At 46.6% G+C, this 27,172-nt stretch overlaps 1 protein-coding gene across 1 annotated transcript in view; it reads right to left on the bottom strand.

The window, feature by feature from the left end:
- SRCAP (Snf2 related CREBBP activator protein) overlaps positions 1-17,480 on the bottom strand; it is a gene marked incomplete at its 3' end in the record, with an annotated part of 711,452 nt that extends 693,972 nt beyond the window's left edge. Inside the window, 2 exon segments of the mRNA XM_053695102.1 lie at positions 7,853-8,013; positions 17,341-17,480. Of these exon segments, the coding sequence (XP_053551077.1) occupies positions 7,853-7,885 (33 nt within the window).
- Between the last annotated feature and the right edge of the window lie 9,692 nt (positions 17,481-27,172).

Raw genomic sequence — 27,172 nt, 5'->3', positions numbered from 1 at the left:
TTTATCAACACTTTATAATTTAAAAGAAAATGAGAACCGAGACCAACAAATTAAAACTTTCCTAAATAGTAATTTGGCTATATTAGATAAAGAAGCTGTAGACTACTTAAATGCACCAACAACACCACAAGAGATAGCTACAGCCATAAAACAGCTTAAAAGTATGGATTCTCAGGCACATTTTATAAGAAATCCTCTCAAATTAATTCCACAGCTCTTAATCTCTTTCAATCATATAATGCAAGGGGGAGAAATACCACCAGATCTATCAGCCAGAATAAGCATAGTGCCAAAAGCAGAGACAAAATTTTACTGTAAGAACTATGTGCCTATTTCACTTATAAATCGAGATCTTAAACTTTTCACTAAAGTTTTAGCGACTAGACTAAATACCCATATATCAAAATTAATATCAAATGACCAAGTCAGATTTATTAAAGGACGAGAAGCCCCAGATAGTGTACGTAAGGTCATTGATCTGTTGGACTATGCAACAAAGGAAAAGGTGCCTTCTGTTTCTATAACTGGATGCAGAGAAGGCATTTGACAGTTTTATGGGACTATATGTTTAGGACCCTTACTCATTTTGGAATAACAGGTAGCTATGCAATCCAAATATACAAAGACATCAGCATATTCTTTAAAATAACAGGCTACCAATCAAAAAGAATTTAAATACACAATGGAACTAGGCAAGGGTATCCACACTCACCTTTATTATTTGCACTGTGCATTGAGCCCCTAGCTGCAAGCATTAGGAACCATCATGATATAACTGGTATCCAAATAGGCAACACAGAACACAAGCTTTCCTTATTTGAAGATGATATAATTTTGACAGTCAGTAAGCCAATGTTATCCCTACCGCCACTTTATGACTTACTTCTAAAGTTCAGTATATTATCTAGTTATAAGATTAACAACATCAATGTGAAGCAATTGAGGTACATTTACCTACTCATACAAATTTTTCTTGAAATTTTAAATTTCAAATGGGCATCTCAAGCGATTAAATATTTAGGAGTATTAATACCATATAAATTGGATGACCTATGTAAACTTAATTACCCCCCCCCCCCCGCCTTTATAAAAAAACATCTAAAAAAAAAAAATAGGCCTCATACAAGATTTTATTCTTTGGAAAGATAGTTGTCAGCCCCAACGCAGAACCATACAGTGATCTGAGATGTCATCGCAGAAAATGCAGCATGTCTGCAGAAAGAACAAGACACTTGCAGGAACTGTTCATTTAGCTTTTCATCGCTGCTCCACATTAGGCTGTTCTCTTCAAACAGAGCTGTTCTCTGGCTGCACTGTGCAAGATTTCCTTACCACAACAGTTCATACAGAGCAAAGTGCTGTTTGAAGTGAACAGTCAAATATTTAATAGTGCTGCCAAGCAGTAGGGCATTGATTGACTGTCTCTCAGAAATTGTTTCAAGCCCGTTCCCTAGCATTTCACAGTCTACAAAGCTGTTTTTTCTGAATGCAAGACGTTTGTATGAGCAATGCACCTAATTTGAAATGCAATTTTCAACTGCACTATATTATAAAACTTTAAATATTGATTTATTCTCCAGTCATCTAACACATTACAATTGAACTGGTGCTCTAGTGTAACTTCCTCATTTAAAATTTTATTTAAAAATGACCTGCAGAAAAATTTTCACTAAAAAAATCTTATCACAGAAAGTGAAAAAAAGTTCTGCCTATGGGGTTGTCAGTAAAATGGTGATACTACCAAAACAATATATTTTTAGACCACTTCCTATCTTAATACAAACGGATATAAAACAACTTACATAAAAACATGCTAGAATTTACCTGGTCCTATAAAAAGGCGAGAATCAATAGAAAAACCTTATTATGAAAAAGAAGTTGGTGGTCTCGGAGTTCCTTTAATGCAGCAAGATTAGCTATACGACACCACAAAAACAAACTTGCTTGGGTACAGTTAGAAAGCACAATAATAGAACTTACAGCTGTTCTGGACCCCCAGAAAAGAGACGAGAAAAATGGTCAACATCTGTCACAATTAAATAAAGGAAAAAAAAAAAAATCAGCGCTTCTAAGTTAGGGATAAACAGTAAATATCAATATATTATAAATAATATCAAAACTGAATGAATTAAATAAATAATGATTGGCAATAGTTAGGATCAAAGTTAATAAAATTTCAACAAACAACATTACCATAACACATAAACCTACGAGATCGAAATTAGAACATAATCCAAAAACCACACTTTTACGTATATTCCAGTGTCTTTAGTCAGAGTGGTATCAAGTTGCACAATGGTTAATAGTCTGTACTTGAATCCGCTCTCCTGGGGGTGTATCAACAAGGACTAAAAGACATCAATGGAGAAGCACAACTGTACTCAAGTGAGAAACTTTAAAAACCAAAAGATAGAACCATAAAATAAGTCTTTAGCGTACCAACCCTAAAATAAGTCTTTAGCGTACCAACCCTAAAATAAGTCTTTAGCGTACCAACCCTAAAATAAGTCTTTAGCGTACCAACCCTAAAATAAGTCTTTAGCGTACCAACCCTAAAATAAGTCTTTAGCGTACCAACCCTAAAATAAGTCTTTAGCGTACCAACCCTAAAATAAGTCTTTAGCGTACCAACCCTAAAATAAGTCTTTAGCGTACCAACCCTAAAATAAGTCTTTAGCGTACCAACCCTAAAATAAGTCTTTAGCGTACCAACCCTAAAATAAGTCTTTAGCGTACCAACCCTAAAATAAGTCTTTAGCGTACCAACCCTAAAATAAGTCTTTAGCGTACCAACCATAAAATAAGTCTTTAGCGTACCAAACATAAAATAAATTATGCAGCGTACCAAACAAAATAAATTATGCGTTAAAACTGTGCGTCTTTACAGCAGGCAAATGCCATGAAGTCTTACTGACCTGACTCCCAGTTCGCCTCTCAGCTGTTAGATACCGGTCTCTAAATGAGCAGTGTGAATCTTTAGCTTGAAATCTCTGCGGTTTGTATGAGCAGCACGTATTGCATACACCTGTTGGTGTATTCTGCGTCTCGATGGCCGTTTTGTTCCCCAACGTGGGAACTTTGTCAAGAGAGTGCTCCTGATAGGTGCATCTTGAGATCCTTAAAGGGACACTGAACCCACATTTTCTCTTATGATTCAGATAGAGCATGCCATTTTAAGCAACTTTCTAATTTACTCCTATTAATTTTTCTTCGTTCTCTTGCTTTCTTTATTTGAATAAGAAGGCATCTAAGCTATTTTTTTTGGTTCAGACCATGGAAAGCACTTGTTTATTGGTGGATGAATTTATTTATATTTTTCTTGCATTTCAAATAAAGATACCAAGAGAATGAAGAAACATTGATAATAGGAGTAAATTAGAAAGTTGCTTAAAATTGCTGCTCTGAATCACAAAAGAAAAAATTTGGGTTCAGCGCCCCATTAAATACCCTGATGGCGGGTTACAGACAAACGTATTCTCTTAACCTTTTTACTACACCTGTAAGTGCCTTAAGTTCACATAACATATAAAGTGGTATGGGCCGTATTAGGGAGATTATCCTATATCACTTGTGCAACCTTATAGATACACACACGTGCACCTTATAGATACACACACACACGTGCACCTTATAGATACACACACACACGTGCACCTTATAGATACAAACACACACGTGCACCTTATAGATACAAACACACACGTGCACCTTATAGATACACACACACACGTGCACCTTATAGATACACACACACGTGCACCTTATAGATACACACACACACGTGCACCTTATAGATACAAACACACACGTGCACCTTATAGATACAAACACACACACGTGCACCTTATAGATACAAACACACACACGTGCACCTTAAAGATACAAACACACACGTGCACCTTATAGATACAAACACACACGTGCAACCTTATAGATACAAACACACACGTGCAACCTTATAGATACAAACACACACGTGCAACCTTATAGATACACACACGTGCACCTTATAGATACACACACACGTGCACCTTATAGATACAAACACACACGTGCAACCTTATAGATACAAACACACACGTGCACCTTATAGATACAAACACACGTGCACCTTATAGATACAAACACACATGTGCAACCTTATAGATACAAACACACACGTGCACCTTATAGATACAAACACACATGTGCAACCTTATAGATACAAACACACACGTGCACCTTATAGATACAAACACACACGTGCAACCTTATAGATACAAACACACGTGCACCTTATAGATACACACACACACACGTGCACCTTATAGATACAAACACACACACGTGCACCTTATAGATACAAACACACACGTGCAACCTTATAGATACACACACACACGTGCACCTTATAGATACACACACACGTGCAACCTTATAGATACAAACACACACGTGCACCTTATAGATACAAACACACACGTGCACCTTATAGATACAAACACACACGTGCAACCTTATAGATACAAACACACGTGCACCTTATAGATACACACACACACACGTGCACCTTATAGATACAAACACACACGTGCACCTTATAGATACACACACACACGTGCACCTTATAGATACACACACGTGCACCTTATAGATACACACACGTGCACCTTATAGATACACACACGTGCAACCTTATAGATACACACACGTGCAACCTTATAGATACACACACGTGCACCTTATAGATACACACACACGTGCACCTTATAGATACACACACACACGTGCACCTTATAGATACACACACACACGTGCACCTTATAGATACACACACACGTGCACCTTATAGATACACACACACGTGCACCTTATAGATACACACACACACGTGCACCTTATAGATACACACACACACGTGCACCTTATAGATACACACACGTGCACCTTATAGATACACACACGTGCACCTTATAGATACACACACGTGCAACCTTATAGATACACACACGTGCAACCTTATAGATACACACACGTGCACCTTATAGATACACACACGTGCACCTTATAGATACACACACGTGCAACCTTATAGATACAAACACACACGTGCACCTTATAGATACACACACACACGTGCACCTTATAGATACACACACACGTGCACCTTATAGATACACACACACGTGCACCTTATAGATACACACGTGCACCTTATAGATACACACACACACGTGCACCTTATAGATACAAACACACACGTGCACCTTATAGATACACACACACGTGCACCTTATAGATACACACACACACGTGCACCTTATAGATACAAACACACGTGCACCTTATAGATACAAACACACACGTGCACCTTATAGATACAAACACACGTGTGCAACCTTAGATACAAACACACATGTGCACCTTATAGATACAAACACACGTGCACCTTATCGATACACACACACACGTGCACCTTATAGATACACACACACACGTGCACCTTATAGATACACACACACACGTGCACCTTATAGATACACACACACGTGCAACCTTATAGATACACACACACGTGCAACCTTATAGATACACACACACGTGCAACCTTATAGATACACACACACACGTGCACCTTATAGATACAAACACACGTGCACCTTATAGATACAAACACACACGTGCACCTTATAGATACAAACACACACGTGCACCTTATAGATACAAACACACGTGCAACCTTATAGATACACACACACACGTGCACCTTATAGATACACACACACACGTGCAACCTTATAGATACAAACACACGTGCAACCTTATAGATACACACACGTGCACCTTATAGATACAAACACACACGTGCACCTTATAGATACAAACACACACGTGCACCTTATAGATACAAACACACACGTGCACCTTATAGATACACACACACACACACGTGCACCTTATAGATACAAACACACACGTGCACCTTATAGATACACACACACACGTGCAACCTTATAGATACAAACACACACACGTGCACCTTATAGATACAAACACACGTGCAACCTTATAGATACAAACACACACACGTGCACCTTATAGATAAACACACACACGTGCAACCTTATAGATACAAACACACACGTGCACCTTATAGATAAACACACACACGTGCAACCTTATAGATACAAACACACACGTGCACCTTATAGATACAAACACACACGTGCACCTTATAGATACAAACACACACACGTGCACCTTATAGATACAAACACACACACGTGCAACCTTATAGATACAAACACACACGTGCACCTTATAGATACAAACAGACACGTGCACCTTATAGATACAAACACACACACGTGCAACCTTATAGATACAAACACACACACGTGCACCTTATAGATACAAACACACACACGTGCAACCTTATAGATACAAACACACACACGTGCAACCTCATAGATACACACACACCCATACATAAGCATGCACTCGTACACACACACGTGCAACCTCATAGATACACACACACCCGTACATAAGCATGCACTCGTACACACACACGTGCAACCTCATAGATACAAACACACACGTGCAACCTCATAGATACAAACACACTCGTGCAACCTCAGATACAAACACACTCGTGCAACCTCATAGATACAAACACACTCGTGCAACCTCATAGATACAAACACACACACGTGCAACCTCATAGATACAAACACACACACGTGCAACCTCATAGATACAAACACACTCGTGCAACCTCATAGATACAAACACACTCGTGCAACCTCATAGATACAAACACACTCGTGCAACCTCAGATACAAAAACACTCGTGCAACCTCATAGATACAAAAACACTCGTGCAACCTCATAGATACAAACACACTCGTGCAACCTCATAGATACAAACACACTCGTGCAACCTCATAGATACAAACACACTCGTGCAACCTCATAGATACAAACACACTCGTGCAACCTCATAGATACAAACACACACCAGTACATAAGCATGCACTCGTACACACACACGTGCAACCTTATAGATACAAACACACACCAGTACATAAGCATGCACTCGTACACACACACACCCGTACATAAGCATGCACTCGTACACACACACGTGCAACCTTATAGATACAAACACACACCCGTACATAAGCATGCACTCGTACACACACACGTGCAACCTCATAGATACAAACACACACGTGCAACCTCAGATACAAACACACACCCGTACATAAGCATGCACTCGTACACACACACGTACAACCTTATAGATACAAACACACACGTGCAACCTCAAATACAAACACACACCCGTACACACACACGTGCAACCTCAGATACAAACACACACCCGTACACACACACGTGCAACCTCAGATACAAACACACACCCGTACATAAGCATACACTCGTACACACACACACACACGTGCAACCTCAGATACAAACACACACCCGTACATAAGCATACACTCGTACACACACACACACACGTGCAACCTCAGATACAAACACACACCCGTACATAAGCATACACTCGTACACACACGTGCAACCTCAAATACAAACACACACCCGTACACACACACGTGCAACCTCAGATACAAACACACACCCGTACATAAGCATGCACTCGTACACACGCATGTGCAACCTTATAGATACGAGCACACAACTGTACATAATCATACACACGCATGTGCAACCTTATAGATACGAGCACACAACTGTACATAATCATACACACGCATGTGCAACCTTATAGATACGAGCACACAACCGTATGTTTGAAAACCTCATGCACCCTCACTCCAACCGCATCCGGGCTCTAATGTACCTGCAGGATGTGATGGGAAGAACAAGGCTGCATATCCTGTGGGTCAGTGGGGTCCGGTGAGGCAAAGGCTGCGGAGCTGTGATCCGGCTGCGGTACATGCTGTGATATGGCCTCATTATGAGCCAGACTGTCCCCTCTACAGGCCAGAGCAGCAGCGTCACCTGTAGAAACAGAGTGTCAGTCGCATGACTGCAAAGTGCTACACAGAGATGAGTTAGAACTTCCCCATCATAGCGCAATTAGCTTAATATCCAAGGCCAGAGGCTGCCCCATCTTTGCCACGCTGATACAGCTCCCACTGCTACCCCATATCCCTGTAATGAAATTAAGCACACACAACGCCCGGGCACCACCTCGGCCCATTACACACACACACACACTCTGCACATTACACACACACACACACACCTCTGCACATTACACACACACACACACACACACACACCTCTGCACATTACACACACACACACACACCTCTGCACATTACACACACACACACACACCTCTGCACATTACACACACACACACCTCTGCACATTACACACACACACACCTCTGCACATTACACACACACACACACCTCTGCACATTACACACACACACACACACCTCTGCACATTACACACACACACACACCTCTGCACATAACACACACACACCTCTGCACATTACACACACACACACCTCTGCACATTACACACCACCACACACCTCTGCACATTACACACACACACACCTCTGCACATTACACACACACACACACACCTCTGCACATTACACACACACACACACACCTCTGCACATTACACACACACACACACCTCTGCACATTACACCACACACACACACCTCTGCACATTACACACACACACACACACCTCTGCACATTACACACACACCCACACACCTCTGCACATTACACACACACACACACCTCTGCACATTACACACAACACACACCTCTGCACATTACACACACACACACACTCTGCACATTACACACACACACCTCTGCACATTACACACACACACCTCTGCACATTACACACACACACACACCTCTGCACATTACACACACACACCTCTGCACATTACACACACACACCTCTGCACATTACACACACACCCCTCTGCACATTACACACACACACCTCTGCACATTACACACACACACCTCTGCACATTACACACACACACACCTCTGCACATTACACACACACACCTCTGCACATTACACCCACACACCTCTGCACATTACACACACACACCTCTGCACATAACACACACACACCTCTGCACATTACACACACACACCTCTGCACATTACACACACACACACCTCTGCACATTACACACACACACACACCTCTGCACATTAAACACACACACACACACACCTCTGCACATTACACACACACACACACACCTCTGCACATTACACACACACACACACCTCTGCACATTACACACACCTCTGCACATTACACACACACACACACCTCTGCACATTACACACACACACCTCTGCACATTACACACACACACCTCTGCACATTACACACACACACACACCTCTGCACATTACACACACACACCTCTGCACATTACACACACACACACCTCTGCACATTACACACACACCTCTGCACATTACACACACACCTCTGCACATTACACACACACACACACACCTCTGCACATTACACACACACACCTCTGCACATTACACACACACACACCTCTGCACATTACACACACACACACCTCTGCACATTACACACACACACACACACCCTCTGCACATTACACACACACACACCTCTGCACATTACACACACACACACCTCTGCACATTACACACACACCTCTGCACATTACACACACACACACACCCTGCTGCACATTACACAACACCTCTGCACATTACACACACACCTCTTGCACATTACACACAACACCTCTGCACATTACACACACACAGCCACCCTCTGCACAGTTACACACACACACACCTCTGCACATTACACACACACACACACCTCTGGCACATTTACACACACACACCACCTCTGCACATTACACACACACACACACACTCTGCTTATTACACACACACACACACACTCTGCTTATTACACACACACACACTCTGCACATTACACACACACTCTGCACATTACACACACACACACCTCTGCACATTACACACACTCCTCTGCACATTACACACACACCTCTGCACATTACACACACACACACACTCTGCACATTACACACACACACACCTCTGCACATTACACACACACACACTCTCTGCACATTACACACACACTACACACACACCTCTGCACATTACACACCCCACACACACACACACACCTCTGCACATTACACACACACACACACCTCTGCACATTACACACACGACACACCTCTGCACATTACACACACACACACACCTCTGCACACTTACACACACACACACACCTCTGCACATTACACACACTGCACACACACCTCTGCACATTACACAACACACACACACCTCTGCACATTACACACACACACACCTCTGCACATTACACACACACCTCTGCACATTACACACACACACACCTGCAATTACACAACACAACACCTCTGCCACATTACACACACACCAGCGACAAACACACACGCTCTGCACATTACACATCACACACACACCTCTGCACATTACACACACACACACACCCTTCCCCACATTACACACACACACACACACCTCTGCACATTACACACACACACCTCTGCACATTACACACACACACACACCTCTGCACATTACACACACACACCTCTGCACATTACACACACACACCTCTGCACATTACACACACACACCACACACCTCTGCACATTACACACACACTCTGCACATTACACACACACCTCTGCACATTACACACACACACACCTCTGCACATTACACACACACCTCTGCACATTACACACACACCCACACCTCTGCACATTACACACACACACAACCTCTGCACATTACACACACACACACACACCTCTGCACATTACACACACACACACACACCTCTGCACATTACACACACACACACACCTCTGCACATTACACACACACACACACCTCTGCACATTACACACACACACACACCTCTGCACTTTACACACACACACACCTCTGCACATTACACACACACACACCTCTGCACATTACACACACACACACCTCTGCACATTACACACACACACACACCTCTGCACATTACACACACACACACACCTCTGCACATTACACACACACACACACCTCTGCACATTACACACACACACACACCTCTGCACATTACACACACACCTCTGCACATTACACACACACCTCTGCACATTACACACACACCTCTGCACATTACACACACACACACACCTCTGCACATTACACACACACACACACCTCTGCACATTACACACACACACACACCTCTGCACATTACACACACACACACACACACCTCTGCACATTACACACACACCTCTGCACATTACACACACACCTCTGCACATTACACACACACACACCTCTGCACATTACACACACACACACCTCTGCACATTACACACACACACACCTCTGCACATTACACACACACACACCTCTGCACATTACACACACACAACACCTCTGCACATTACACACACACACCTCTGCACATTACACACACACACCTCTGCACATTACACACACACACCTCTGCACATTACACACACACACACACCTCTGCACATTACACACACACACACCTCTGCACATTACACACACACACACCTCTGCACATTACACACACACACACACACCTCTGCACATTACACACACACACACAACACACACCTCTGCACATTACACACACACACACACCTCTGCACATTACACACACACACACCTCTGCACATTACACACACACACACCTCTGCACATTACACACACACACACACACCTCTGCACATTACACACACACACACACACCTCTGCACATTACACACACACACACACACCTCTGCACATTACACACACACACACCCTCTGCACATTACACACACACACCTCTGCACATTACACACACACACACCTCTGCACATTACACACACACCTCTGCACATTACACACACACCTCTGCACATTACACACACACCTCTGCACATTACACACACCTCTGCACATTACACACACACACACCTCTGCACATTACACACACACACACACCTCTGCACATTACACACACACCTCTGCACATTACACACACACACACACACACCTCTGCACATTACACACACACACACCTCTGCACATTACACACACACACCTCTGCACATTACACACACACACACACACCTCTGCACATTACACACACACACACACCTCTGCACATTACACACACACACACACACCTCTGCACATTACACACACACACACCTCTGCACATTACACACACACACACACACCTCTGCACATTACACACACACCTCTGCACATTACACACACACCTCTGCACATTACACACACACACACACCTCTGCACATTACACACACACACACCTCTGCACATTACACACACACACACACACACCTCTGCACATTACACACACACACACCTCTGCACATTACACACACACACACACACCTCTGCACATTACACACACACACACACACCTCTGCACATTACACACACACACACACACCTCTGCACATTACACACACACTCCTCTGCACATTACACACACACACACACCTCTGCACATTACACACACACACACACCTCTGCACATTACACACACCTCTGCACATTACACACACCTCTGCACATTACACACACACACACCTCTGCACATTACACACACACACCTCTGCACATTACACACACACACACACACCTCTGCACATTACACACACACACACCTCTGCACATTACACACACACCTCTGCACATTACACACACACACACACACACCTCTGCACATTACACACCTCTGCACATTACACACACACACACACCTCTGCACATTACACACACACACACACACCTCTGCACATTACACACACACACACACCTCTGCACATTACACACACACACCTCTGCACATTACACACACACACCTCTGCACATTACACACACACACACACCTCTGCACATTACACACACACACCTCTGCACATTACACACACACACACACCTCTGCACATTACACACACACACACACCTCTGCACATTACACACACACACACACACACACACACCTCTGCACATTACACACACACACACACACACACCTCTCACATTAACAACACACACACACCTCTGCACATTACACACACACACACCTCTGCACATTACACACACACACACCTCTGCACATTACACACACACACACCTCTGCACATTACACACACACACACACACCTCTGCACATTACACACACACCTCTCACATTACACACACACCTCTGCACATTACACACACCTCTGCACATTACACACACACACACACACCTCTGCACATTACACACACACCTCTGCACATTACACACACACCTCTGCACATTACACACACACCTCTGCACATTACACACACACCTCTGCACATTACACACACACCTCTGCACATTACACACACACCTCTGCACATTACACACACACACACACCTCTGCACATTACACACACACACACACCTCTGCACATTACACACACACACACCTCTGCACATTACACACACACACACACACCTCTGCACATTACACACACACCTCTGCACATTACACACACACCTCTGCACATTACACACACACCTCTGCACATTACACACACACACACCTCTGCACATTACACACACACACACACACCTCTGCACATTACACACACACACACACACCCTCTGCACATTACACACACACACACACACCTCTGCACATTACACACACACACACACACCTCTGCACATTACACACACACACACACCTCTGCACATTACACACACACACACACACACCTCTGCACATTACACACACACCTCTGCACATTACACACACACACACACACACCTCTGCACATTACACACACACACACACACCTCTGCACATTACACACACACCTCTGCACATTACACACACACACACACCTCTGCACATTACACACACACACACACACACCTCTGCACATTACACACACACACACCTCTGCACATTACACACACACCTCTGCACATTACACACACACACACACACCTCTGCACATTACACACACACACACACACCTCTGCACATTACACACACACCTCTGCACATTACACACACACACACACACCTCTGCACATTACACACACACACACACACCTCTGCACATTACACACACACCTCTGCACATTACACACACACACACCTCTGCACATTACACACACACACACACACCTCTGCACATTACACACACACACACACACCTCTGCACATTACACACACACACACACCTCTGCACATTACACACACACACACACCTCTGCACATTACACACACACACACACCTCTGCACATTACACACACACCTCTGCACATTACACACACACACACACACACACCTCTGCACATTACACACACACACACACAACTCTGCACATTACACACACACACACACACCTCTGCACATTACACACACACACACCTCTGCACATTACACACACACACCCACCTCTGCACATTACACACACACCTCTGCACATTACACACACACACACACACCTCTGCACATTACACACACACCTCTGCACATTACCCACACACACACACCTCTGCACATTACACACACACACACACCTCTGCACATTACACACACACACACTCTGCACATTACACACACACACACAACCTCTGCACATTACACACAACACCTCTGCAACATTACCACACCCACCTCTGCACATTACACACACAACTTCTGCACATTACCACACACACACCACCTCTGCACATTACACACACACACACACACCTCTGCACATTACACACACACACACACCTCTGCACATTACACACACCTCTGCACATTACACACACACACCTCTGCACATTACACACACACACACACCTCTGCACATTACACACACACACACACACCTCTGCACATTACACACACACACACACCTCTGCACATACACACACACACACACCTCTGCACATTACACACACACACACCTCTGCACATTACACACACACACACACACCTCTGCACATTACAACACACACACACCTCTGCACATTACACACACACACACACACACCTCTGCACATTACACACACACACCTCTGCACATTACACACACACACACCTCTGCACATTACACACACACACACCTCTGCACATTACACACACACACACCTCTGCACATTACACACACACACACACCTCTGCACATTACACACACACACACCTCTGCACATTACACACACACACACCTCTGCACATTACACACACACACCTCTGCACATTACACACACACACACCTCTGCACATTACACACACACACACCTCTGCACATTACACACACACACACACACCTCTGCACATTACACACACACACACACACCTCTGCACATTACACACACACACACCTCTGCACATTACACACACACACACCTCTGCACATTACACACACACACCTCTGCACATTACACACACACACACCTCTGCACATTACACACACACACCTCTGCACATTACACACACACACCTCTGCACATTACACACACACACACACCTCTGCACATTACACACACACACCTCTGCACATTACACACACACACACACACCTCTGCACATTACACACACACACACACACCTCTGCACATTACACACTCACACCTCTGCACATTACACACACACACACACCTCTGCACATTACACACACACACACACCTCTGCACATTACACACACACACCTCTGCACATTACACACACACACACCTCTGCACATTACACACACACCTCTGCACATTACACACACACACACACACCTCTGCACATTACACACACACACACACCTCTGCACATTACACACACACACACACACCTCTGCACATTACACACACACACACCTCTGCACATTACACACACCTCTGCACATTACACACACACACACCTCTGCACATTACACACACACACACCTCTGCACATTACACACACACACACACACCTCTGCACATTACACACACACCTCTGCACATTACACACACACACACCTCTGCACATTACACACACACACACCTCTGCACATTACACACACACACACCTCTGCACATTACACACACACACACCTCTGCACATTACACACACACACCTCTGCACATTACACACACACACACACACCTCTGCACATTACACACACACACACACCTCTGCACATTACACACACACACACCTCTGCACATTACACACACACACACCTCTGCACATTACACACACACACCTCTGCACATTACACACACACACACACCTCTGCACATTACACACACACACCTCTGCACATTACACACACACACACACACACCTCTGCACATTACACACACACACCTCTGCACATTACACACACACACACCTCTGCACATTACACACACACCTCTGCACATTACACACACACACACACCTCTGCACATTACACACACACACACACCTCTGCACATTACACACACACACACACCTCTGCACATTACACACACACACACACACCTCTGCACATTACACACACACACCTCTGCACATACACACACACACACACACACCTCTGCACATTACACACACACACCTCTGCACATTACACACACACACACACCTCTGCACATTACACACACACACCTCTGCACATTACACACACACACACCTCTGCACATTACACACACCTCTGCACATTACACACACACACACCTCTGCACATTACACACACCTCTGCACATTACACACACACACACACACACCTCTGCACATTACACACACACACCTCTGCACATTACACACACACACACCTCTGCACATTACACACACACACCTCTGCACATTACACACACACCTCTGCACATTACACACACACACACCTCTGCACATTACACACACACACCTCTGCACATTACACACACACACACCTCTGCACATTACACACACACACCTCTGCACATTACACACACACACACCTCTGCACATTACACACACACACACCTCTGCACATTACACACACACACACCTCTGCACATTACACACACACACACCTCTGCACATTACACACACACACACCTCTGCACATTACACACACACACACCTCTGCACATTACACACACACCTCTGCACATTACACACACACACCCCGCACCTCTGGACGCCATCTCCCCACATCAACTGGCCCCAGTTCGCCCGGGTCGGCGCCATCTTGTCCCAGCTCACCTGTGCGTCCTTGCAGCGGGAGCCGTTACCGCAGAAAATCCGCGTCCATCCAGAGTTGTTGGGGCGTCGGGAGAGTAGAGCTCGGGGCCGGGTACGGGGTAAGGCCTTGAGAGCCGGGAGCTGGCAGTATGGGCGGGGGCCGGGGCGGGCAGGGGGCGGGAGCGGACTCCGATTACACAGCGAGACTGAAGCCGGCAACCAACATGCAAAATGGCGCCGGGGGCGGCAACTCAAATGTCAATCAAGGGGCGGGCACATAAGCAGCCAATCACAGGTCAGAAAAATATTTCTCATCAATCTGGGCGGGGAAGACAGAGAGGAGCGTCACAAAGGAACACGTGAGTAGAGCAGCCACTCACAGGCCTAGACCAGGAACCGGAAGTAAATTACAGAGGCGTGGCTTTTAGGCTAGTTCTAGATACTGAGTGCCCGGGTAACGTTACTGTCAGCTTAGTATCAGGTTTTGTTTTCATTTGCTTGACTGGCACGCGCCTTATACCCCTGTCGCCCCCTAACTGGCACACGCCTTATACTCCTGTCGCCCCCTAACTGGCACACGCCTTATACTCCTGTCGCCCCCTAACTGGCACGCGCCTTATACCCCTGTCACCCCCCTAACTGGCACGCGCCTTATACCCCTGTCACCCCCCTAACTGGCACGCGCCTTATACCCCTGTCGCCCCCTAACTGGCACACGCCTTATACTCCTGTCGCCCCCTAACTGGCACACGCCTTATACCCCTGTCGCCCCCTAACTGGCACACGCCTTATACCCCTGTCGCCCCCTAACTGGCACACGCCTTATACTCATGTCGCCCCCTAACTGGCACACGCCTTATACTCCTGTCGCCCCCTAACTGGCACACGCCTTATACCCCTGTCGCCCCCTAACTGGCACACGCCTTATACTCATGTCGCCCCCTAACTGGCACACGCCTTATACTCCTGTCGCCCCCTAACTGGCACGCGCCTTATACCCCTGTCACCCCCTAACTGGCACGCGCCTTATACCCCTGTCGCCCCCTAACTGGCACACGCCTTATACTCATGTCGCCCCCTAACTGGCACACGCCTTATACTCCTGTCGCCCCCTAACTGGCACACGCCTTATACCCCTGTCGCCCCCTAACTGGCACACGCCTTATACTCCTGTCGCCCCCTAACTGGCACGCGCCTTATACTCCTGTCGCCCCCTAACTGGCACGCGCCTTATACCCCTGTCACCCCCCCTAACTGGCACGCGCCTTATACCCCTGTCACCCCCTAACTGGCACGCGCCTTATACCCCTGTCGCCCCCTAACTGACACGCGCCTTATACCCCTGTCGCCCCCTAACTGGCACACGCCTTATACTCATGTCGCCCCCTAACTGGCACACGCCTTATACTCATGTCGCCCCCTAACTGGCACACGCCTTATACTCCTGTCGCCCCCTAACTGGCACGCGCCTTATACCCCTGTCACCCCCCTAACTGGCACGCGCCTTATACTCCTGTCGCCCCGTAACTGACACGCGCCTTATACCCCTGTCACCCCCCTAACTGGCACACGCCTTATACTCCTGTCACCCCCCTAACTGGCACGCGCCTTATACTCCTGTCGCCCCGTAACTGACACGCGCCTTATACCCCTGTCACCCCCCTAACTGGCACACGCCTTATACCCCTGTCGCCCCCTAACTGGCACACGCCTTATACTCCTGTCGCCCCCTAACTGACACGCGCCTTATACTCCTGTCGCCCCCTAACTGGCACGCGCCTTATACCCCTGTCACCCCCCTAACTGGCACGCGCCTTATACCCCTGTCACCCCCCTAACTGGCACGCGCCTTATACCCCTGTCGCCCCCTAACTGGCACGCGCCTTATACTCCTGTCGCCCCCTAACTGGCACGCGCCTTATACCCCTGTCACCCCCCTAACTGGCACGCGCCTTATACCCCTGTTGCCCCTTAACTGGCACGCGCCTTATACCCCTGTCGCCCCCTAACTGGCACGCGCCTTATACCCCTGTCGCCCCTAACTGGCACGCGCCTTATACCCCTTTCACCCCTAACTGGCACGCGCCTTATACCCCTGTAACCCCTAACTGTCACCCTGTACCATACATATATATTTTGTTATAAATGTCACTCAAATTGAACAAAATAGGCATTTTCCAGCAATTTCACTTTGGGATCAAACCCAAATCTCCCACAGCTATCTCACAGACCCCTCTACACATCACAAGGAAGTTGTTTCTTATTCAGATTTTTTTTGTCAGACTGCTTTAAATTGACTTTAAAATAAAAATATAGGTTGTATTTAAATAATAATACGATTCATATAATGAGGTGGAATCCATTTATACAAGAATTGGATATACAAACTGGAACAAAAAGGGCATACGTTGGCACCAATACAAATATTACTATTTTGAATAAGTAACAGATATTTTCAAAGGGTTAATAACCATTAGGCCACTGATTTCACTATGAATATATACAGGGTAGATCCACTCCATGACAAGCAATTGTTTTTAGCTTGGCCCAATGGTGTTATGGGCACAGCAATTGATGCCAACACTGGCATAGGAGCTCTAATTCTCATTTTTTAATAACTAACTGATATTTTCAAAGGGTTAATAACCATTGGGCCACTGATTTCACTATGAATATATACAGGGTAGATCCCCCTCCATGACATGCAATTGTTTTTAGCCTGGCCCAATGGTGTTTTGGGTACAGAAATTGATGCCAACCCTGGCATAGGTGCTCTAATTCTCATTTTTGAATAAGTAACAGATATTTTCAAAGGGTTAATAACCATTGGGTCACTGATTTCACTATGAATATATACAGGGTAGATCCCCTCCATGACATACAATTGTTTTTAGCCTGGCCCAATAGTGTTTTGGGCACAGAAATTGATGCCAACACTGGCATTGGTGCTGTAATTACCAGTTTTGAATAAGTAAGTGATATTTTTAAAGGGTTAATAACCATTGGTGTCAGGGTGCCAGGAATCAGACTGAGACGAGAAGTGCAAAAAATAATCACACCTTTATTAATAGCAAAAAATAATAAAAAGTCCACAAGTCAAATAAGCGAATAGTCAGACGAGCCGGAATCAGGAACAAGGAAAACAGCAGAGTCAGGAACAAGCCAGGGATCAGGAACCAAGAAGGACGTCAGACAGCCAGGTAATACACAGGAACTCTCACAAACAGGTCTGAGACAACGCAAAGGCAAAGCATACTGAACAGAGGCCCTTTAAATAATAAGTGATGACATCACAATTCTGAGACTGCATCCTGTCTCACATGGATGATGCACACCAGTCTGGCCAATAAAGGAAGTGTAGGAAATGAGCAGCATCCCCCACAATGCACCATAGTCAGGAAGAGAGGTGAGTAAAATGGCTGCCAGCAGCACATGGCAAACAAAACAGGGAAAAAGCCCTGACACATTGGGCCACTGATTTCAGCATGAATATATACAGGGTATATCCCCCTCTATGACATGCAATTGTTTTAGCCTGGCCCAATGGTGTTTTGGGCACAGAAATTGATGCCAACACTGGCATTGGTGCTGTGATTACCATTTTTGAATAAGTAACAGATATTTTAAAAGGGTTAATAACCATTGGGCCACTGATTTCACTATGAATATATACAGGGTAGGTCCCCCTGCATGACATGTTTCATGCCACTCTAGCCGTTGCTAGGGGCGCAGCGTCTCCTTCCCTGATTGTTGCCAGGGGCAGTGTCGGCTCAGATGCGTGTGGCGCTGACGTCATCACTGCACGTTCCTGATGCCGGTCAGACCTCAGTGGCGCGAATCCTGCGTCTATTTAAACTTTCCACAATCTAGCTGTCACTGCCCAAGTATAGGTGTTACTTTGTGTAGTCCTAGGGGTGACAGATCGTTCTTTCTAAGTGCCTAAATACCGTTACTGAACCTGCCTGCCTGACTACTATCCTGCCTTAACCCTTAAACTGCTGGATTGATTACTGATGCTGAACCTGCTTGTCTGACTACTCTAACTGCCTTAACCCTCAATCTGCTGGACTGCTTTACTGTTGCCAAACCCTGCCTGCCTGACCATTCTAGTGGTTATCCTTGGACTGCTTTGCCGTTGCCAAACCCTGCCTGCCTGCCTGACCATTCTAATGGTTCATCCTTGGACTATTCTGCTGTTGCCGCTGGGGACTGTCCTGCCTGTGGCGAGTGCCACCTTCCTCATCTCACTAACTTTCTCTGCTCTGGGATATTCCCTATCATTCCGTCTCGACGCCGGGATAACAAGACTACTGGCCGAGTTTGGTCTGATAGAGGAGTATCCCACGAGCGTTACATTATACTTGGGCCATACAGCCAGATGAAGTGGCACAAGCTGTTTATCTTCAGGGACAAATGTTGGGAACCCATACCACACAGTTGCAGAATATAGATTCCACGTTAGAGGCTATTACCGCTCAACTCTCCTTACTAGTTGCAGCGAGGGATGCCGCTCCTGTTACTACATCACCAGCCCCTACTCCTAGTGCTGTGATTTCTTCCTCTGCTTCTGGAAGTATACCCCGGATACCCTTGCCTGACAAGTATGAAGGTACTACTGATAGCAGGGGCTTTCTAAACCAATGCAGGCTGCAACTCCGCAATGATCTTTACACCTTTCAGTCTCATCAGTCAAGGGTCACCTAATCATTTCCTTGCTAAAGGACAAGGTCTCTCCCCTTTTGGAACAGAACGCTACACTCCTGCATGATGCTGATGAGTTAATTTCTGCTTTATCTTCTGTGTTTGGGACTTCTGGCCGTAACTCTGCTGCAGAATATTCTCTCCTGGATCTACGCCAAGGCAATGAAACTGTGGCACAATTTGCCATCAAGTTCCGCACCTTGGCACTTGAAACCACTTGGGATGGCAGTGCTCTCAAGGCAGCCTTAAGGAGGGGTCTCCATGAACGCATCAAAGATGAACTCCCTTATCGTGATATTCCTTCTTCTTTGGATGACTTTATAGCGCTTTGTATCAATCTGGACTCTCGCTTTCAGGAAAGACAAGCCGAGAGATGCAGAACAAGAAGGGTCCTTCGCTCCCATCCTCCTATTCGCCCAGTTTCGGCAGCATCCCCTACCCCTTCAGCAGCTCCAGTTACCTCAGTAGAGGAACCCATGGATCTCTCCTCCTTCAAACCTTCAGAGTCTGAAAGGCAGAGAAGAAGGAGACTGAGACTATGTTTTTATTGTGGTTTTAGCACCCACCAACTAAAGGACTGTGACATTCGGCCGGGAAAAGCCAATGCTTAGGGGATAATACTGAGGTACCTCTAAGCATGATCTCAACTAAATCCCCTCACTCCTTTCGGATCCTGGTACCTCTTACCCTTACCTTCCTTCAAAATACTGTCCACACTTAAGCCTTCATTGATTCAGGGCCAGCCGGAAACTTCCTGGATCACTGTTTTATGATTCAAGCTGGTTTGCCTCTTCTGCAGAAAAGACATTGTCTTAAAATAACTACCCTGGATGGCACCTGTTACGGTTGCCTCCAGGCTGGCTGGAAGTTGGACCGTAGAAAAGGATGCTCCTAGCGCTCACCAAAGAATCATCAGCAACGTAGTCAGCAATCCCTGTAGTGATAGAAGCTGTATCCTACAAACATGAGTCAAAGCTGCAAGTTAGAGGGTCAAAAATAGGTCTGATGTGCTGGAGCACACAGCCTGCTTTTTATTGAGGTTACATGCAAACAGGACACTCTCAGGGGGAGGCATAAAATCCCCCATCACACATTTGATATTAGATAGAGAGACACTCCCTTTGACAGGCCACAACATTACTTCAGCAGATAACATTACACACAATAAAACAATGCAGTCCACCTTATCACTAGCAGTCTGATTAGACAATGGTAAGGTTTATCACTAAACCTAATTAGAGCTGATCCCAGCAAACTTGTATTTAGAATTGAACAAAATTAACTATTAATGGCACACAATGAAACTGAACCAAGTGGGAGAAAGCCAGGGACAAGTCATTTCACAGGTCTGGGGACATAGTCTTAAAGGGGCATTGTTCACCAAAGTCACAATATGTCCCCAGACGGTTCTTAAAGGGCCATAAACACCCAATAAATGTTAATATACTCTCAGGGGCACAATCTTCCAGGGGCCATAGTCATGAGGAAGGATGCTGGCAAATAGGCTTCTCCAAAATCCAGGGAAGCAGGGCAATTTTCCATTTAAAGGGCCAGTTACAAATAGCAGTTTGTAACATATCTCCCCTTTTGGAGGGAGACTAACCAGGCACCTGACCTTCTGTCGGTTAGTGCCTAAGTTAGTCTCGCAACCCACCCACAAATAAACATTAGCAGCAACGTAGCCCCCCTACAATAAGTAGTACTGGCCTGTAGGTTCCAGATTGTAGGATGAAAGTGTAGCATCCTCTGCCTTCCTGGCGCAGCTGGGCAAATAGCTGGTGGTACTTTGGGGGCAGAGGCCAGCGGCACTCTGCCCTGGTGCCAGCGCTTCTGCTGGGGTGAGGGGTTTGCAGGCCAGTCCTGTAACAAGGGGGTCTGTAGGGCAGAGACCAGCAGCGCTCTGTCCTGATGCCAGCTCTTCTGCTGGGGTGAGGGGTTTGCAGGCCAGCCCTGTAACAAGGGGGTCTGTAGGGCAGAGGCCAGCAGCGCTCTGTCCTAATGCCAGCTCTTCTGCTGGGGGCATTGGGGCATAGTCCTGCCCGGTGGCAAAGGGAACGTGGGGGTTAACATCTCCACTGTTAACCCTGGGCCCAAGTTAGGAGTTAGCTGGAGAATGGAGACTGGGCTCCCAATCCACTGCATCTCACTCTGCTGATGGGGGACAGGAGCAACTGTCTCTGCCCCCTGTGCTGTAAGTGCAGAGACCACGGTCCCATCTGCATGGTTGTGGGGCTTACTGTCTCCCCCTGGTGCGTTAAGCTGCCGCTGGGGAGAGGGGGTTACAAGTTCCTCTCCCATACATACTTCCAGCCGCTGGGGAATGGAGTCTGGGCTCACAATTCCCTGCATATTCCTCTGCTGCTGGGGGACAGGACCAACTGTCTCTACCCCCTGTAACTCAGCCTGCCGCTGGGGAATGGAGTCTGGGCTCCCAATTCCCTGCAATTCACTCTGCTGCTGGGGGACAGGACCAACTGTCTCTGCCCCCTGTAACTCAGCCTGCCGCTGGGGAATGGAGTCTGGGCTCCCAATTCCCTGCAATTCACTCTGCTGCTGGGAGACAGGAGCAACTGTCTCTGCCCCCTGTGCTGGAAGTGCAGAGACCACGGTCCCATCTGCACGGTTGTGGGGCTTACTGTCTCCCCCTGGTGCGTTAAGCTGCCGCTGGGGAGAGGGGGTAACAAGCTCCTCTCCCATACATACTTCCAGCCGCTGGGGAATGGAGTCTGGGCTCACAATTCCCTGCATATTCCTCTGCTGCTGGGGGACAGGACCAACTGTCTCTGCCCCCTGTAACTCAGCCTGCCGCTGGGGAATGGAGTCTGGGCTCCCAATTCCCTGCAATTCACTCTGCTGCTGGGGGACAGGACCAACTGTCTCTGCCCCCTGTAACTCATTTTCTCGCTGGAGAGCAGGTGTCCATACCCCCAAACTCCACAGTTGGCGCTCAAAGGCTCGTGCCACTTCGTTCTCAGTAGCCAATTTTCGGATGATTCGACTGACTACCTCCTGCGCAGGGTCTGGACCATATCGGACTAGCCGCCTCTTTACCTCTGGAACGAAATCAGCGCCCTCATAGCGACGGATCAGGTTGAGGTGCTCTTCACAGGGTTCTGACCAGTGTCTTGTCAGCTCCATGCTGCTGTAGGTAGGGACGCTGCGCAGTGGCTAGCGTTGCCCTCAATAACTCTCCTACGATACCAGTGCTGTTGTGGTGCTGCTCCTTGCGCTAGGACGCTATCCCACCGCTGCCGCCAAATGATACGGTTGCCTCCAGGCTGGCTGGAAGTTGGACCGTAGAAAAGGATGCTCCTAGCGCTCACCAAAGAATCATCAGCACCGTAGTCAGCAATCCCTGTAGTGATATAAGCTGTATCCTACAAACATGAGTCAAAGCTGCAAGTTAGAGGGTCAAAAATAGGTCTGATGTGCTGGAGCACACAGCCTGCTTTTTATTGAGGTTACATGCAAACAGGACACTCTCAGGGGGAGGCATAAAATCCCCCATCACACATTTGATATTAGATAGAGAGACACTCCCTTTGACAGGCCACAACATTACTTCAGCAGATAACAAGTTACACACAATAAAACAATGCAGTCCACCTTATCACTAGCAGTCTGATTAGACAATGGTAAGGTTTATCACTAAACCTAATTAGAGCTGATCCCAGCAAACTTGTATTTAGAATTGAACAAAATTAACTCTTACAGGCCCATTTATCAAGCTCCGTACGGAGCTTGAAGGGCCGTGTTTCTGGCGAGTCTTCAGACTCGCCAGAAACACAACTGATGAAGCAGCGGTCTAAAGACCGCTGCTCCATAACCCTGTCCGCCTGCTCTGAACAGGCGGACAGGAATCGCCGGACATTAACCCGATCGAATACGATCGGGTTGATTGACAGCTGCCTGCTGGTGGCCGATTGGCCGCGAGTCAGCAGGGGGCGGCGTTGCACCAGCAGCTCTTGTGAGCTGCTGGTGCAATGTTAAATGCGGAGAGCGTATTGCTCTCCGCATTTAGCAAGGTCTTGCGGACCTGATCCGCAGTGTCGGATCAGGTCCGCAAGCCCTTTGATAAATGGGCCTGTTAATGGCACACAATGAAACTTAACCAAGTGGGAGAAAGCCAGGGACAAGTCATTTCACAGGTCTGGGGACATAGTCTTAAAGGGGCATTGTTCACCAAAGTCACAATATGTCCCCAGACGGTTCTTAAAGGGCCATACACACCCAATAAAAGTTAATATACTCTCAGGGGCACAATCTTCCAGGGGCCATAGTCATGAGGAAGGAGGCTGGCAAATAGGCTTCTCCAAAATCCAGGGAAGCAGGGCAATTTTCCATTTAAAGGGCCAGTTACAAATAGCAGTTTGTAACAGCACCCCCATGGGTTCGGGCGTGATCCATTTTGAGTCAGCACCCCTGACCCTGACTGTGGGAGTCCTCCACACTGAACAGCTGCAGTTTGAGGTCATTCATTCCCCAGCATAGCCTGTCATCCTTGTTCTTCGGGTACACAATCTACAGTTCGACTGGGCTGTGGGACAACTGGCCTCCTGGGGTACCTCCTGTTGCCACTCCTGCCTTGCTAAAGTCATTCCTCTGCCCCGTATTCCCATAGCCAGTATACAGACTCCTTCAAACCTTCCTTCAGTATACACAGACTTCGCGGATGTGTTTGAGAAAAAAGCAGCTGACGTGCTGCCACCCCACCGTCCTTATGATTGCAAGATCAATCTCTTTCCCGGAACCCCACTTCCTAAAGGGAGGACTTATACACTCTTCAAGGCTGAAACCAAAACCATGGAGGAGTACATCCAAGAGAACCTAGCTAAAGGTTTCATTCGCCCTTCCTCCTCTCCTGCTGGGGCTGGCTTCTTTTTTGTCAGTAAGAAGGATGGTTGGCTCAGACCCTGCATTGACTTACAGGGCCTTGAACAACATAACCATCAAGAATCGCTATCCCATACCATTAATCACTGAACTGTACGACTCACTCCAGGATGCTCGCTTTTTCACCAAATTGGATTTAAGTGGGACATACAATCTGATTCACATCTATCCAGGCCACGAATGGAAGACCGCTTTTAACACAGATCTGGGCCTTACGAATACCTTGTAATGCCCTTTGGGCTGTGTAACGTCCCTGCAG

This window comes from Bombina bombina, chromosome 11 (genome assembly GCF_027579735.1).
Source record: "Bombina bombina isolate aBomBom1 chromosome 11, aBomBom1.pri, whole genome shotgun sequence".
In the NCBI taxonomy this organism is placed as follows: Eukaryota; Metazoa; Chordata; class Amphibia; order Anura; family Bombinatoridae; genus Bombina; species Bombina bombina.
This window is presented reverse-complemented; position numbering and strand designations above follow the sequence as displayed.